The sequence below is a fragment of the Oryctolagus cuniculus genome, chromosome 1, assembly GCF_964237555.1.
Source record: "Oryctolagus cuniculus chromosome 1, mOryCun1.1, whole genome shotgun sequence".
Classification (NCBI taxonomy): Eukaryota; Metazoa; Chordata; class Mammalia; order Lagomorpha; family Leporidae; genus Oryctolagus; species Oryctolagus cuniculus.
Genome location: NC_091432.1, coordinates 12,225,263 through 12,241,925, shown reverse-complemented (window position 1 = coordinate 12,241,925; position 16,663 = coordinate 12,225,263). Strand labels below are relative to the sequence as shown.

The window sequence follows — 16,663 nt, the reverse complement described above, 5'->3', positions numbered from 1 at the left end:
TTTTGGAGCAGTGAGGACTACAAGATATATAATACCATAAACCACCTTAAAATTAGAGCAATTCCCATAATATAGGCTTAAGTAGATTGGAAATTAAGGAATCTAAGAATATGGGAACAAAGTAATGAACAAGTACATGCCATCCATGTAGGAATGGGTTAGCAAGTGGATAGTTCTAGTTACCTTGAAGTAAATAAACAGGGTAAAATGACTTGTCAACTGACTCAGGGTGATACTTCCAAGCCATGGAAATACATTTAATGACAAAGATCCAAACAAAACGAACTTCAGAAACAATGCAATGTAAAGCAACACAAAGCATCTGGACATCATGATTAGAATGATAATAAGAGAAATATACTCATTGCTAATGTTTTATTATTTCTACAATTTAGTTAGCATGTGCTATACGCTAGGTACCTTATAATTCACTCAAAATAATTGTATATAATAACTATTATTCTCATATAAGAAATACAATGTTCTAATGAATATGTAAGTCATATAAATATGTAAGTTAATAGATAATTTCACATAGATCTTATAACTAGTAAATTAAAAGGTTTGGAATTGATTCTAGGTTGTTACGCTCCAAAAGATTGATTTTTCACTGTATCAACATAACTAGCTTGCATGAATTAAAGCATAATAACAAATTAAAGTGATCTTTTTTGAATACGTCAGATAGTTATGAGATGCCGTTCTAGTCACTGAGTAAAAGAGAGAAAAAAAGGGATACTGTAAAGTACATTGAAATAGAGAATGCTTGTTTCAGGGAGCACTAACCCAACATCAAAAGGTGTGCATGAGGATGACTGCCAGTTAGATTCCAGAGTCACAGAAATTGAATGAAACTAGACCAATTTCAGAGAAAAAAATTTTAAGGGAAAATTTCTAACTGAAAAGTGACTAGAGACCAATATTACAGTATGTTCCAGACCAGTAGTCAGGTCCTTAGATCCCCAGCTCTGGTCCTTTTACTTATTAACCTTCTAGGGATCTTGATCACTCCTGGGATTCTATGACTCTGTGACTCTATGGTTCTGTAATTCTAAGATAAAGCACAAAAAAATGCCAGTGTTCCAGACAGCCTCTGGACAGTAAAAGAACATGATCTAGACTGAAGAACCAGACAAGTCATTTTCCTCCAGTTCAAAATATCAACTATACCATCATGAACTCAAGAGATGCACATAGTCCTGTATTTTTGATATTTCCTCCAGAGATCACTGTTCCGGATTATCAATCAACAGTCATTACAGCTACATCCTATGAGTCTCAAAGCCCCTTGGAGAAATTACTTGTTGGAAGAATGAAAATCTCAGGGGTAAGAATTATTCCAAGTAAGTTCTATTAAGGGTGGGAAAAGGATAGGAAAAGATATCTGATGACACATGTTTTAAGGTAGGAGTCAATTCTGACTTATCCTCACTCAACTCAGGAAGTATGGATTATATTTCTATACTAATTAAGAACAAGCAAAGGTTTCTGGGCTCTTTAAATCAGTCTCCTAAGTATCTGTGATATTTTTCTTTCAAAGAAAGGAAACTGAAAATCAAGCAGAAGGCAACAGTCTAGATTCTATATCCTGGGTTATTATATACTACAATTTTATAGTTGCCCAATCAAAAACCAGAATTCACAATTTGATGACATGACAAATATGTATATTTTTATATATGGGGCTTTTGCAGAATGTCCTCTTAATACCATAAGCATTCTGCTCTTTATCCATCCACCTATTTACTCCATAAGCAGCAATTTACTTTTATTTACCAAATTGTAACCAAGATAATAAGGGGAGGTTGTAATGTGGCCCTTATCTTCTAAAACATCTTCCCTTTCAATCCTCAGCGTCCAGAATTGAAAACTCAAAGAAATTAGTCTTTTTCAGAAATAAAAGTAGAGAAAACATAGCTCACCAACATACAGAAGAGGGCTATACACCCATACTGCTTGAGCATCTATTCTTATTTAAGAGAATCTTAACCTCTGCTAAAGAGCTCAAGTTATTTTAACAAATAGTTATTGAATTTTGTGCAAAGAACTGTGTTGGACACCATAGGGGATGCATAAATAAACACAATATAGTTTCTTTCATTGAGGAGGAGAAATATATAAATTTGAAGTAATAATAAAATGAAAACATTAAAAAATACATTTCGGTGGAGCATCTAGTAAGAGCCATAAATGGTGGTAGTGATGGGAGGATCCAGAAAGAGAGAGAGAGAAAGTTACTTTCAGCCAAGAGATGAGACAACTTCACCAAATATTTGGCATTGAATCTGGGCTCTGAAGAAGTGATGTGATTTCAGCCAGTGAAAACAAAAAGCAAGGAGGGGAGCAGAATATTCCCAATGGAGAAAGCATCATTCATAAATGCATGGAATAGTAGAGGTTGGAAATGAGAAAGGAAAGCTAGGAGAAATCAATCTGGGATGAAAAGATGTGAGAGGATCGAAAATATAGGAAATAAGAAACAATTAGGATGGGAAAGATAAACCACGGTAAATCACACAACTGAGTATTATTCAGTGCTTAAAGAAGTGCACCATCCAGCCACTAAGAGATACAGAGGAGCCTTAAACACACGCTGCTGCACGAAAAAAGGTCAACTTTAAAATGCTACATACTGCATGATTCCAGCTATATGGCGTTCTTGAAAAGATAAAAGTATGGAGACATTAAAAAGGTCAGTGACTACCAAGGAATCTGCAGGAGGCAGGTAGTAATGAACAGGCAGAGCACAGGGGATTTTAGGGCCAGGAAAAGTGTGACACTGACACTATTGTAGTAGATCCATGTCAAAACTCAGACAATGTGCAGTACAATGAACTAAGCCTAATGTAAACTGTATGCTTTGGTTGACTATGTGTCATCAACTGTAACAAAAATACTCCACTGACATGAGATGTTGCTCATAGCAGGAATGGCTGAGTGGAGTAAGCTGCAGGGTAACTTTCTGTGCTTTATCCTCTATTTTGCTGTGAATCTACAACTACTCCAAAATATAATATTCATTAATTTGGACAAAATGGTAAGTATGGAAAATTCTATGTTGTGTATCTTAACATGTTAAAAAGAAACACACACACACACACACAATGAGGCCAGCATTATACTGTAGTGGGTAAAGTGGCCACCTGCAATGCCAGCATCCCATATGGGCACCATTTTAAGTCCCAGCTGCTCTACTCCCAACCCAGCTCCCTCCTAATTGTCTGGAAAAAGCACTGGAAGATGGTTCAGGTGTTTGGGTCCTGCCAGTCATATGGAGACCCGGATGAAGCTCCAGGCTCCTGGCTTCAGCCTGGTCCAGCCCTTTCCATTCTGTAGCCATTTGGGGAATGAAACAGTGGATGAAAGATCTTTCTCACTCTGATCTTCAAATAAATTTTGTCTTATTTTTAAAGATGTATTTATTTATTTTAAAGGTGGAGTTCACAGAGAGAGGGGGCAGGAGAGAAAGAGATGCTCTGTTTGCTTGTTCACTGCCAGTCCTCCAAGCCTACTGAAGCATTATCACATTCCTGGACCCAGAGCACTCCCATATCTTTGGCTTATTTGTCTTTCTCCCTGCTAATCAAATCTTGTGGTAAAAGAAATTCATTCAGAAAAGAGTTTTAAAGAATACACATTTCTAGCTTCCAACTCTCTCAAAACTGTGGTTCAGCAGTTTAGGTTTGAGGCCTCGGGACTTGGTGTGTATTTCCTACAGCTTGTTTGCTTGTTCTAATAATTATGTGGATTGGTAATTAATTATCTCACTTTATAACATTTGTAAGAATGGAATATAGAAGTTTCATTCTTGGCAACTGGGTTTCTGGTTTTCCTGTTCATATTTCTGGTTGTTTTCTTAGTTTCTAAATATTTATTTTATATGTGTGTCTGTGCGTTTATGTGTATTTTAAAAGATATACTTGAGGGGCTGCTGTTGTGGCATAGGGGGTCAAGGTACAGACTACATGCCAACATCCCATATGGGTGCTGGTTTGAGTGCCAGATGCTTGATTTCTGATCTGCTAATGTCCTGGGAAGGCAGTGGAAGATGGCCCAAGTACTTTCTGATCGTCTACTTCTGTTTGAGTCCAAGCCTATATGGTGATTTAGAATTCAGTGCTTCTCAGATGTTCACAATAATTTAGATCATTTCACAAACCACTAAATATCAGATGCAGGGATTAATAAAAGGCCCAGGAGCACTGCCAGTGGAATTCTACTGTCCTTCCCTAACTTACAAAAAAAAAGTAACCGCATTTTTCCCGAAAGAAGATATTCTACATGGAAGAGAACCCACCACTTTGCTTTTCCCTCACTGTGACTTCTTTTATTTACAGACTCTCCAGATCCTGCTTGGGATTATGAACTTTTCTTTTGGAATGATTTTCCTTTTCACTTTGGTACAACCATACCCAAGGTTCCCCTTTATATTTATTTCAGGATATCCATTCTGGGGCTCTGTTTTGGTGAGTATAATCAACCAAGGATGTTTGGGAATTCTTAGTTACAAAATAAACCAGATTTGGCTATAGGAGAAGCTTTGAAAAGAGGGAGGGGGTGCCCAAACATTACCTTTATTGAAATCATTTCCCCATTAATTCATCAGAGTTAGTAATATACCATCACTGGGTCTTGAAGTTTCTTTGGGAATTTTCTTTTATGTCTTGAAGTTGCTCATTTCTCTGTTCATCCATTCAGAATTACTTATTATTCATTATAAGCCACATATAGAAAGAAAAGTAATGAGAATCCAAAGGTTAGTACATAATCCCTTCCTTCAAAGGGCTCTCCATCTAGCAAGAAAGAAAACATGCAAAGGCAGTGTGATAAATGATTGTTATGCATGCTCAGAAAGCAAGCAAAGATGAAAATGCACTTTATTCTTTAAAGAAGTTGGGAAGTCACTTCTCAGATATGCCTTTTTTGCACAGAGGCATTTAATGTAGCACATTTAGAAACATTCAATAATCATTAATTTAGCACCCAACTCAGTGCCAGAGAATGGACAGGCTGAGGGCATGGACAGAATGGAAAGAAAAGGTCAGTCCTTTGTCCTTCCCCTGTAAGTGGGAAGTCAGATATTTTCCACAGTGTATGATGAGTAACGATAGGCAGAGGGGCTGCCTCTACAGGAAAAGCACCTAATTAGGGAGGATACCCCAGAAATATTTCCAGTTTGACCGAGTTTTAAAGGATGAGTGACGAGTCAAGTGAGGACACACACAAAAGAATGGGATAAGGAATGCTTGGGTGTAAAGGCTGGGGATACCTTGCAGCCCACCAAGGGAGAAGCAAGAGCAAGGATGGACATATGGCAAAGAGTCTTCTTATTCTGTGAACGATACTGATTCAGCACAAAGAATAAGGGTTGAACTGATGAGCTACCAAAATATTACCAAATTTAAACGTGGGTTATTATCATCATATTTGAAGTTTCCATTAGATAAAATGCTCTGCATTTGACTTATCTCCATGGAAATTCTTTTTTTTAACTTTTATTTAATGAATATAATTTCCAAAGTACGGCTTATGGATTACAATGGCTTCCCCCCATAACGTCCCTCCCACCCGCAACCCTCCCCTTTCCCACTCCCTCTCCCCTTCCATTCACATCAGGATTCATTTTCGATTCTCTTTATATGCAGAAGATCAGTTTAGCATACATTAAGTAAAGCTTTCAACAGTTTGCTCCCACACAGAAACATAAAGTGAAAAATACTGTTTGAGTACTAGTTATAGCATTAAATCACAATGTACAGCTCACTAAGGACAGAGATCCTACATGAGGAGTAAGTGCACAGTGACTCCTGTTGTTGACTTAACAAATTGACACTCTTGTTTATGGCATCAGTAATCACCCTAGGCTCTTGTAATGAGCTGCCAAGGCTATGGAAGCCCCATGAGTTCACCAACTCTGATCATATTTAGACAAGGCCATGGTCAAAGTGGAAGTTCTCTCCTCCCTTCAGAGAAAGGTACCTCCTTCTTTGATGACCCATTCTTTCCACTGGGATCTCACTTGTGGAGATCTTTCATTTAGGTTTTTTTTTTTTTTTTGCCCCAGAGTGTCTTGGCTTTCCATGCCTGAAATACTCTCATGGGCTTTTCAGCCGGATCCGCATGCCTTAAGGGCTGATTCTGAGGCCAGAGTGCTGTTTAGGACATCTGCCATTCTATGAGTCTGCTGTGTATCTCACTTCCCATGGTGGATCGTTCTCTCCCTTTTTTATTCTATCAGCTAGTATTTGCAGACACTATTCTTGTTTACATGATCCCTTTGGTTCTTAGTCCTATCATTTTGATCATACCAGGGGATTCCAATTCAATCCCATCAAAGTGGCATGTACCAATGCCATCTCACTAGTCCCAGTGATCAATTTCTGTCCATGGAAATTCTTGCGACTGTTTTTCAGAATTACTAGCATATGAGTTGCATCACCGCTTTATGTCCTTGTCCAATCAAACCCATTAGATGCAATAAGACAGAATCGATCTTATTGGCTATAAACTGATTTGATGAATGTCTGATGCTATCAAGGCTGAGTCAACAATGGCTACATAGGAAGATGGATGACAGAACTAAAACCCAGGGAAGTTTTAAAACTTCTCATGTTCACACAAATTATTTCAGCTAAATAATTGACTTCTAATCCAACGTTTAGTTTACAGTTCACTGTGAACAGTCATACAAGGCAGCTTACCCTTTTCACTGCCTTGAGGATTGTGATCTCAAGAACATAGAAAGGAAATGTGCAGAGGTCTATTCTGTCAAAACTCCTTAACTTTAGCTACAGATGTTCATCACTAAGATATTTATTCTTTTCAACAGTTCATTAATTCTGGAGCTTTTCTAATTACATTGAAGAGAAAAATGACAAAAACTCTGGTGAGTTATATTTCTATCTCATTAATAATGTAGGATCTCTGTCCTTAATGTGTTGTACTATGTGAATTAACGGTAAAACTACTACTTAAACAGTACTGTATACTTTGTGTATCTGTGTTGGGTGTAAACTGTTGAAATCTTTACTTAGTATATACGAAGTTGATCTTCTGTATATAAAGATAATTGAAAATTAATCTTGATAAAGAATGGGATGAGAGAGGGAGTGGAAGATGGGATAGTTGCGGGTGGGAAGTAGGTTATGGGGGGGAAAGCCGCTATAATTTGAAAGTTGTACTTTAGAAATTTATACTTATTAAATAAAAGTTGGAAAAAAGTATAACTTCAAAATAATTTATTCTAGCCTTGAAAGTTAATTTAGAAAGTTATTAGGCCACTAATAATTCCATAAACTGCTAATGATACTAATCAATGGCTTCCTGCCTTCATAGAATCATAAATTAGTGCCAAAAGAGCATTTTCTAGGCTATCCAGTTGATTTCTTATTTTATGTATGAAGACACTGAGGTATAGAGTAATTCAATGACTTATCCAGTTGTGCCAGTCAATTAATGATAGAATAGGCATCAATATTCCAAGTATCACATTAATTCATTCTTTCTGAAAGTATTTGTGATACCTATTGCATTATGGACATTTTGACAGGCACTAGTTTGTTTGCCTCATATGAAAGACACACTATAGACAACTTAATTAAATCCTATGCCAAATTTGGAAATAAAGAATATACTAGGAAATAAAGAATACACTGTTATGTTGACTAGGTTTAGCTTAGTGGTTAAGATATCCATATCCCACATCAGAGTACCTGGGTTTGTTACCTGGTTTCGGCTCCTGACTCCAGCTTCCTACCAGTGTAGACCCTGGGAGGCAGCAGTGATAGCTGAAGTAATTGTACAGGTAGTCACATCAGAGACCTGGATTGCATTTCTGGCTCCTGACTTCCAGCTGTTACAGGCATTTGTAGAGTGAACCAGCAAATGGGAGCATTCTCTTTCTCTCTCTTTCTCTCTGAATTAAACAAACCAATAATTTTTAAAAGGGTTAAACTATTAATGAGTGTAAAATTATAACTTGTAGATAAATTATAAGCAAAATATTTTATTAACGCAAAGAATTAAAGTAAATTAATAAGTCAATAAATTATTTTTGGCAAAAAAAATCTCCTGTAAGTTTGTAGTTATAGGAAGAAATAACAATGGCAAAGAAACTTAACTGTTAAACACAACAGTTCTTAAAACAAAACCATAGATAAGCCATGACTTTCATTAGAGCATCAAAATGCAATGCAACACATCCTATACCTCTTTTGTTCTGTGTGCTCTCCTATCCCCAACTGGGTGGGATGTAACTTAGGCACAGAATGGGATGCAAAAAGTTGTTACAAGTTCACTGGATCCCCTTATTCTGTAGAAAAGGTCCTGAAGTCCAAAGAAATGAGATTTGCACACATTCACACAGCTGGTCTGTGGCACTTTAAGGCTCCTAAGCCTGCTCTCTGGGCTCCCCAGTCCATCACTTTGTCTATGGTGAGTCACTGTGTTATGTTCTTATTCTATTTCAGATGAAAGCAAGCCAAATAATGAATTCTCTTAGTGTTCTGGGAGCAATAGCTGGAATCATTCTCCTCATATTTGGTTTCCTTCTAGACCAAAACTACATTTGTGGTTATTCTCAAGAAAGTGATGAGTGTGATGCTATTACTGTGATATTCACTGTAAGTATTTGCATTTTTTGATTGAGGAGTAAATGGTTTATTCAGAAAGATTTATAAGTACCATCAAGATAATGTTTTGGGCATACATTTTTTTTTATTTCACCAACACATGAAACCCATAACACTTGATAAATGTTAAACCAAGCATTATAAAATAAAAAAGCACATTGTAATACCCACCTTGAGGAATTCACATAAGACACAAAATATGTACACAGATGATTATAAATATAAGGTGATAAATATAACAGTGTGTTGTGGTTCATAATCCTAGAGGTACATTAGAATCTCAAATGGAATGTTCTTATGGTTTTTTATTTGGTCTTGTTATTTAGACTGGACTTATGAAAAAGTATAGTGGGCTTAAAACAAACATTTATGTTTGCTTATTAAAATTAAGATAAAGGAATGTAAAAAATACATTGCCACACAGAATAAGAAAGAGAAGACGTATCAAAAGTTCCTGAGAAAACTAAAAAGTACCTAAGGAAAAGGGGGATCCTAATGGAAGTAATATATTAAGTAATATATTTCATATGGCAGATTCTAAGAAACACTAGTATTTTAATGTGCTAGGACCACAGAAAGTAAAGGTGGAAAAGAGAAACTAGGGAGTCTCATCTTAGTAATGGTGAAGTGGAATATCTGAATCAACCTTTCTCTAAAGCAAAAATGCTACATTAAAAAAAAAAAAAAAAACAGAGGCTGGCACTGTGGTGCAGTGGGTTAAAGCCCAACACGGCAGCATAGGCAACCCATATGGGTGCCATTTCAGGTTTCAGCTGCTCCACTTTGCTAATGTGCCTGTGAAGGGGGCATAGGATGACCCAAGTCCCTGGAACCCTGAACCCATGTGGTAGACCCGGAGGAAGCTTCTGGCTCCTGGCTTTGGATCAACTCAGCTCCAGCCATTGTGGCCATTTCAGGAATGAGCCAGCAGATAAAAGACCTTCTCTCTCTTTATCTCTCTCTGTAACACTGTCTTTCAAATAAATAAAAATAAATTTAAAAAAGATCTCTTTAAAGAGAATACTAGAAATACTACATTATTTTTTAGATGAAAGCCAATTATCTCAAATTTATAAATGAAATGCTGAAGAGTGAGAAAGTGACTTATACTTTAAAGCAATTTTGGCAATGTTTCCCATTTGGAATCTGATCCATGTGAAATGAAAGAAAAAGAAGTCAAAGCTCAGTGTCTACTCAAGACTGGAGACTTAGAAGATACCTTCTACAAATGACCTAGACTGCTGATACTACTACACTCCTCATGTAAGAACAAAGAGCCACACAAAGTACCTGCCCAATAACAACAAAAAAGAATTTCTGAACAAAGTGAATAAAGTAAAAGTATTTGAGAAATTTTAGCCACAAACCAAGTCCGCTGACAAATTCGTCCTATCTCACCCTCAACAGATAGAAGTAACAAAGCCTGTGTTCCATTGCATAGTGGGGATGACTAAAGTTCATAATAATTTATTATATGATATAGAAACAACTAGAAGAGAAGAGCTGAGTCCAAACACAAAAGGTTCTAAACATGAAAGTAAGGAAATGGAAAAGCAAGTTGCCTGGTTTGATCATTTTATGGTATATATTTGTGTTGAAATACTATGTTGAGGGGCTGCCGCTGGGTAAAGCTGCTGTCTGCAGAGCCGGAATCCCATATGGGTGCTGACTTGAGTCCTAGCAACTCCACTTCCAATACAGCTCTCTTCTATGGCCTGGGAAAACAGTGGAAGATGGCCCAAGTCCTTGGGCTCCTGCACCCATGTGGGAGACTCAGAAGAAGCTCCTGGCTCCTGGCTTCGGATCGGCTCAGCTCTGGCTGTTGCAGCCATTTGGGGAGTGAACCAGTGTATGGAATACTGATTCTCTCTCTCTCTGTCTCTCTCTCATTCTCGTTATCTGCCTCTGCCTGTCTGTAACTCTGACTTTCAAATAAATAAACTTTAAAAAAAAATATTGTGTTGCACTCCCTAAAATGTACAAGTATTATATGTTAGTCAAAAATGTTATAAAATAATAAAGGAGAGGGTGAGGTAAATAATGAAGAGCAAATAAAAGTTACCACAAAAGAAGTAAGGTTTTTAACATGAGGTATTTTCAGCTCTACAAAAGAAATCTCACTGTTTTCTCATAAATTTTTTCCATCACCATATTTATTCAGTTATATGTATCTTTTTATTTAAACATATCTCAATAAAGTTTACCTTAAAGAAAAAAGAATTAAATCATATTTCACGGAGATAGGAAATACAAAAAAAAAAAGGACAGAGGTATTAAACAGACAGTGAAAAGGTCTAACATAAATTGGAACAAGGCAGTCAAAGTTGGAGAAAACAGAGTAGCTTTTCAAGTCATGGTTTCTGTTTCATTCCTCAATTCTTGGCCATCTTACCTAAAACCAAAAGAATTAAACTTTTAAAAAATGATACCAAAAAAGGTACAAAAAGGCAAAAGGAAAAGTTACTACACTGAGAGATAACTTCTCCAAAGCAGCAATAGTAAGAAGACAACTGGATATTTCCATGTGCTGGCAAGTTACTGCCAACAAATGATCTATCGTTGTCCATTAAAATGTCCCACACGGAAGAAGGAGAAATGAAGAATTTCAGAGATACAAAAACTGAGTTTGCGTCCTGAAGGCCCCCTTCAGCATAAAAGGTATAAGAAAGGATAAACTCTGAACAGAAGGATGATTACAACACAAAATGGAAGAAGAAACTAAGAACAAAGACTATGATAAAAATGTAAGCAAATACAAATGAATATCACTTGAATATACATATGGATTTTAAAGATAAACATGCAAAATAGCAGAAAACATTCATATATAAGGGCAGATGGAAGAAAACTGTATTTTTTATATTTGCTATGTTTCATAAACTTTAGATATTGGTAATTTAAGTATGTTTTAATGCTTATAGCACTTTCAAGAACAAGAATCTATATATAGCAGATATATTTAGTCTACTATACCCCAAAACAACAGAATATACATTTCTGTAGTGCATACTAAGAAAAAAATAAGCAGGCATTGAAAATAAAACACAGATTAAAACCAAAGAATGAAGTCCTACAGTGTATGCGCTATGCAATAAAACCATACACAACCATGAAATAATTTCAAACCCCTTACATGGTCATATGTTAAGCTATATACTTCCGAGTTTCATTTGTGAAGGGACAATATACTCTAGAATTAGAGGAAAAGGAAATAAACTAGCCTTTTTTTTTTTTTTTTTTGACAGGCAGAGTGGACAGTGAGAGAGAGAGAGAGAAAGGTCTTCCTTTTGCCGTTGGTTCACCCTCCAATGGCCGCTGCGGCCGGCGCACTGCGCTGATCCGATGGCAGGAACCAGGTACTTATCCTGGTCTCCCATGGGGTGCAGGGCCCAAGCACTTGGGCCATCCTTCACTGCACTCCAGGGCCACAGCAGAGAGCTGGCCTGGAAGAGGGGCAACCGGGACAGAATCCGGCGCCCCGACCGGGACTAGAACCCGGTGTGCCGGCGCCGCAAGGCGGAGGATTAGCCTAGTGAGCCGCAGTGCCGGCCATAAACTAGCCTTTTAAAATTGAAATTCATCCCTGAATTATGTTGATCAACATAAACTTTCCCTAACTTAACTATTAGATGGAAGAAAAATAATTTCTAGAGAAAAAGAGCATCATTTAGAATGTCTACCATTTTCACACACAAGGTTTGATTAAAAATAATACCAGCCATGCCAGAAAACAGTACTGAAAGTGTAAAGTACAAATAAAAATTAGAGAAATGGAATACATATGGCAGAGTTATCAGACATAAACTTAAAAACAGCCATGGCTATTATGTTCAAGAAAGGGGGGCTGGCGGTGGCTCACTAGGCTAATCCTCCACCTGAGGTGCCGGCACACCAGGTTCTAGTCCCAGTTGGGATGCCAGATTCTGTCCTGGTTGCTCCTCTTTCTGTCCAGCTCTCTGCTGTGGCGCGGGAAGGCAGTGGAGGATGGCCCAAGTGCTTGGGCCCTGCACCCAAATGGGAGACCAGGAGGAAGCACCTGGCTCCTGGCTTTGGATCTGCGTAGCTCAGGCCGTAGCGGCCATTTAGGGGATAAACCAACGGAAGGAAGACCTTTCTCTCTGTCTTCTCTCTAACTCTGTCTGTCAAAAAAGGGGGGGGGGCAAATTGGATAATATTGCCAAAATACTGATATTAATGAGAAAGAATCAAAATGAATTTTAGAACTGAAATTTTTGAAATCTGATGTTAGGGGTTCAACAAATAGTGTCAATAGCATTCAGTAAGCATGTAAAAATGTGCTCAGTATTAATAGTCATCAAGGAAATGCAAATAAAATCAATATAAGACACCACTGTGGTGCCATGGCTCACTTGGTTGATCCTCCACCTGCACAGCCGACATCCCATATGGGTCCCGGGTTCTAGTCCTGGTTGCTCCTCTTCCAGTCCAGCTATCTGTTGTGGCCCGGAAAGGCAGTGGAGGATGGCTCAGGTGCTTGGGACCCTGCACCCACATGGGAGACCAGGAGGAAGCACCTGGCTTCTGACTTCGGATCGGCCATTAGGGGAGTGAACCAGCGGAAAGAAGACCTTTCTCTCTGTCTCTCTGTCTCTATCTATATCTCTACCTGTCAAATAAAAAAAAAAAAAGGACACCACCACATCAGAATGACTTCAATGAAAATGACTGATGATGCAACTGAAAATCAGTTTTTCTGAGCGAGTGTAAAATGGTTCAACCACCTTGGAAAACTATTTGGAAGTTTTTTAACAAGGTAAAGCATATACATTTTATGACTCATAATATATTTAAGTATGTTCACAGTAGCTCTATTCATCCTAGTTACAATCTGGACTAACTCAAATTTCTATCAACACCAGATTGGTTAAACAAATGATAATTATTCAAATGATAGAATACACAGCAATTAAAAAAGAAAAAAAACCCTACAGATACATGGAACAACATGGGTGACTTTCTATTCATCACATTGAGCAAACAACTTTTGATACAAAATTTAATAAATGGTATTAGGAATCAGAAAAGTGGTTACCTCATCTGGGGCAGGAGGATTGACTGGGAGGGAACACAAACAACATAATGAAGGGGTGGAAATGTGCTTTATCTTGATCTGGAAAGCAAAACAAAACAAACATTTAAAAAGGAGGATACAGCACATTTCTTTACATATAAATTTTGCTATGTAAAAACTGGAAAATAACTTTAATGCAGATAACACAAAATTTTAATACTTTTGTACACAAAGTGCATATAACTGATAAGAAAAAGTCAAGAGCATAATTTATAAGTAGTAAGGAAAGGAATTTACAAAAAAAAAAAGCAAATCTAAGCCAAACTTGTTAATGTACACATTCGTAGCAGGGAAATGCCAGTTAACAATGGGTTTATAATTGCATTCATTACACTGGTAAAAATTAAAGAGCTATCAAAGTTATCACTGGCAAAGACATGGTGAAAAGGATACTATTACATCTGTATTTATCAGTGGTAGAAATGTGAAATGATACATTTTGGAAAGCAAGGAGATCTGGAATTAAATGAAAGACACATATGCTCTGTAAACCAGATTTTTAGCTCCACAGCAATTAAACCACCTATATATAAGGGTATATGTATAAGAATGATAGTATCCACAGTGCTCTAACAAACAACAACCACAGAAAAGAGAAGGAAGAGGAAATAAATTAGTTCCTGTTACTAAAGAATAAATGAATTATGGCACACTATACCATCAATGTGGCCATGAAAAACCATATCACTCTAAAGCGAGTACTTATTTAACCTATGGTTACATGGTAGACAAAAATGGCTATAGACAGAATGTTAACCATACTGACCCCTGAAATTAATATATAAAATATAAAATTTACATCCAAGGGGCTGGTATCATGGCACAGCAGGATAAGCCACCACTTGTGACCCCAGCATCCCATATTGGAGCATCAGTTTGAGTCTCTGCTCCTTCTCTTCCAATCCAGCTCCCTGCTAATGTGCCTGGGAAAGCAGCAGAAAATGACCCAAGCATTGGGCCCCTGCCACCCATGTGAGAGACCCAGGTGGAGTTCTGGGCTCCTGGCTTCAGCCTGGCCCAGCACTGACCTTCATGGCCATTTGGAGAATGAACCAACAGGATGAAGGATTTGATTTTCAATCTCTCTCTCTCTCTCTCTCTTTCTCTCTCTCTCTCTCTCTCTCCCCCACCCCTATAACTTGGCCTTTCAACTAAAATAAATAAATCTTTTGGAAATGAGTTCCCAGAAGATTACAAGCCTTAATGACATAGTGTTAGTGTCCAGCTTCTGGACTCCTGACTACAAGGTGACAAAACAGAAAACATTTTTTTTTTCCACAGGCAGAGTGGACAGTGAGAGAGAGAGACAGAGAGAAAGGTCTTCCTTTGTCATTGGTTCACCCTCCAATGGCCACCGTGGCCGGCGCGCCGCAGCTGGTGCACCGCGCTGATCCGAAGCCAAGAGCCAGGTGCTTCTCCTGGTCTCCCATGCGGGTGCAGGGCCCAAGCACTTGGGCCATCCTCCACTGCACTCCAGGGCCACAGCAGAGAGCTGGCCTGGAAGAGGGGCAACCGGGACAGAATCCGGCGCCCCGACTGGGACTAGAACCTGGTGTGCTGGCACTGCTAGGTGGAGGATTAGCCTATTGAGCCGCGGCACCGGCTAAAAACAGAAAACATTTTAAAAGTCCCAGAGGTGACATAAAGAACACAAGGTGGTACTCATTGCCCATGTTTCTTTTTATGTCTTTCCTTTCCCTGCTTGTTCCTCTTTTTCTGGGTCTATAAATTTTCATTTTTTCCTTCTTTTTCTTTCTTGTTCGGTTTTTGTCTCTTTTTCCACCACCTTTGTTATCACCGACCACTCTTTTCACATGGATTTCTTTATATCTTGATTTCTTTATGAAGTGTTTCTTATAAATTTAGAAAATATATTATTTTACACAGCTTTCTCTAAGAAAATAACATGATATTCTATGCTAGACAGGGCTAGGCTAGGAGTCCTTCACTCATTTGATTCCCAAGCATCAGAAACACTTGAGAGGCTTGCAGGAGACTTGACTTTGCTAACCCGATGACTGTATTTTTTCCCTTCTTCTGTTACAGGGAATTTTGATTATGTTGATGGTGTTAACCATTATCGAATTATTCATTTCCCTGTCTTTCTCGATTTTGGTGTTCCACTCAGAGGACGATGCTTGTGAGGAATGTTGTTGAAGAGCACTGTGAGAATAAAGATGTGTTATGACCATATTTAAAAAGGAATTCTGCCTGTGAGGAAAAGCTGAGAGGAACACAGACTCCTGAGAATGGCAACTCTCTGGAGTAAACGGGAGTGTCTCTGTAGCTGATGAAGCGTATCCTGCCCCTTGGTGGCACCACCTCCCTTGTCCCCAAATGGAATAGTCCACCTGTATGTCACTGCCTCTGTGAGTCATGCATTCTTTAAAGAGCAGCAGTATGGTGTTGATTCTGCGCAGAGATTAAAGCCCAGAATCTGGGGTGACCAAGTCACCCAACGTCAGCGGCTTCCAACATTTCCTGCTGACTTTCACTAAGAGACTACATACAGCCTGTGGCTCCTCCTCTAATGTGGTGTGGAAAGATGAGCTGGGTGGAAGAATGATTTGTTCCACAGATTGTACATTGGTGCTGCCAGATCATCAGATAAGGAGTGCTCAACTAGATTCACAACAATGGTGAAAAACGTGAGGGCAAATATTGGAGTTATTACCACGTTCCCGGCATCACACTAAGTGGTATACATGTACTCATTTAATCTCACAAAAATCCCAACAGGTAAATTGTGAGTTATATTCATCTTAGGTATAAGCAAGCAGAAGCACAGAGAAGGTCAAGGTCACAAAGGTTGCAATGGCAAGGTTGTAATAGTAACAGGTAGAGATCTTAATCCCTGTGCCAAAATTTCTTAAAATGGTTTGGTCTTAGAATCCTTTCACACCTTTAAACATTATTTGGGACTCAAATAACACAAATAATG

The 16,663-nt window shown here is 38.2% G+C and overlaps 1 protein-coding gene and 1 long non-coding RNA gene across 5 annotated transcripts in view; one reads left to right on the top strand and one right to left on the bottom strand.

Annotated features, from left to right (window-relative positions):
- Positions 1–16,663, bottom strand: part of LOC127493038 (uncharacterized) — a 76,460-nt gene that overhangs the window by 48,809 nt on the left and 10,988 nt on the right. The window contains exon 2 of the long non-coding RNA XR_007922964.2: positions 13,684–13,761. This is a non-coding gene — a long non-coding RNA (uncharacterized lncRNA). The remainder of the gene's footprint in view (positions 1–13,683; positions 13,762–16,663) is intronic.
- On the top strand, positions 1,061–16,078 carry LOC100357463 (membrane-spanning 4-domains subfamily A member 5). Of its 4 annotated transcripts, none has more exons than XM_008271879.4 (5): positions 1,061–1,327; positions 4,338–4,466; positions 6,830–6,886; positions 8,469–8,621; positions 15,851–16,078. In XM_008271879.4, the coding sequence occupies exons 1-5, from the start codon at positions 1,175–1,177 to the stop codon at positions 15,908–15,910; spliced, it is 552 nt and encodes a 183-aa protein (XP_008270101.1). In that variant the 5' UTR covers positions 1,061–1,174; the 3' UTR covers positions 15,911–16,078. The 4 variants fall into 4 exon arrangements, with proteins under 4 accessions (XP_008270101.1, XP_051710494.1, XP_002709234.1 ...); XM_051854534.2 differs by having other exon boundaries at positions 1,062–1,343; positions 4,441–4,466; positions 15,769–16,078; XM_002709188.5 differs by having other exon boundaries at positions 1,063–1,327; positions 15,769–16,078.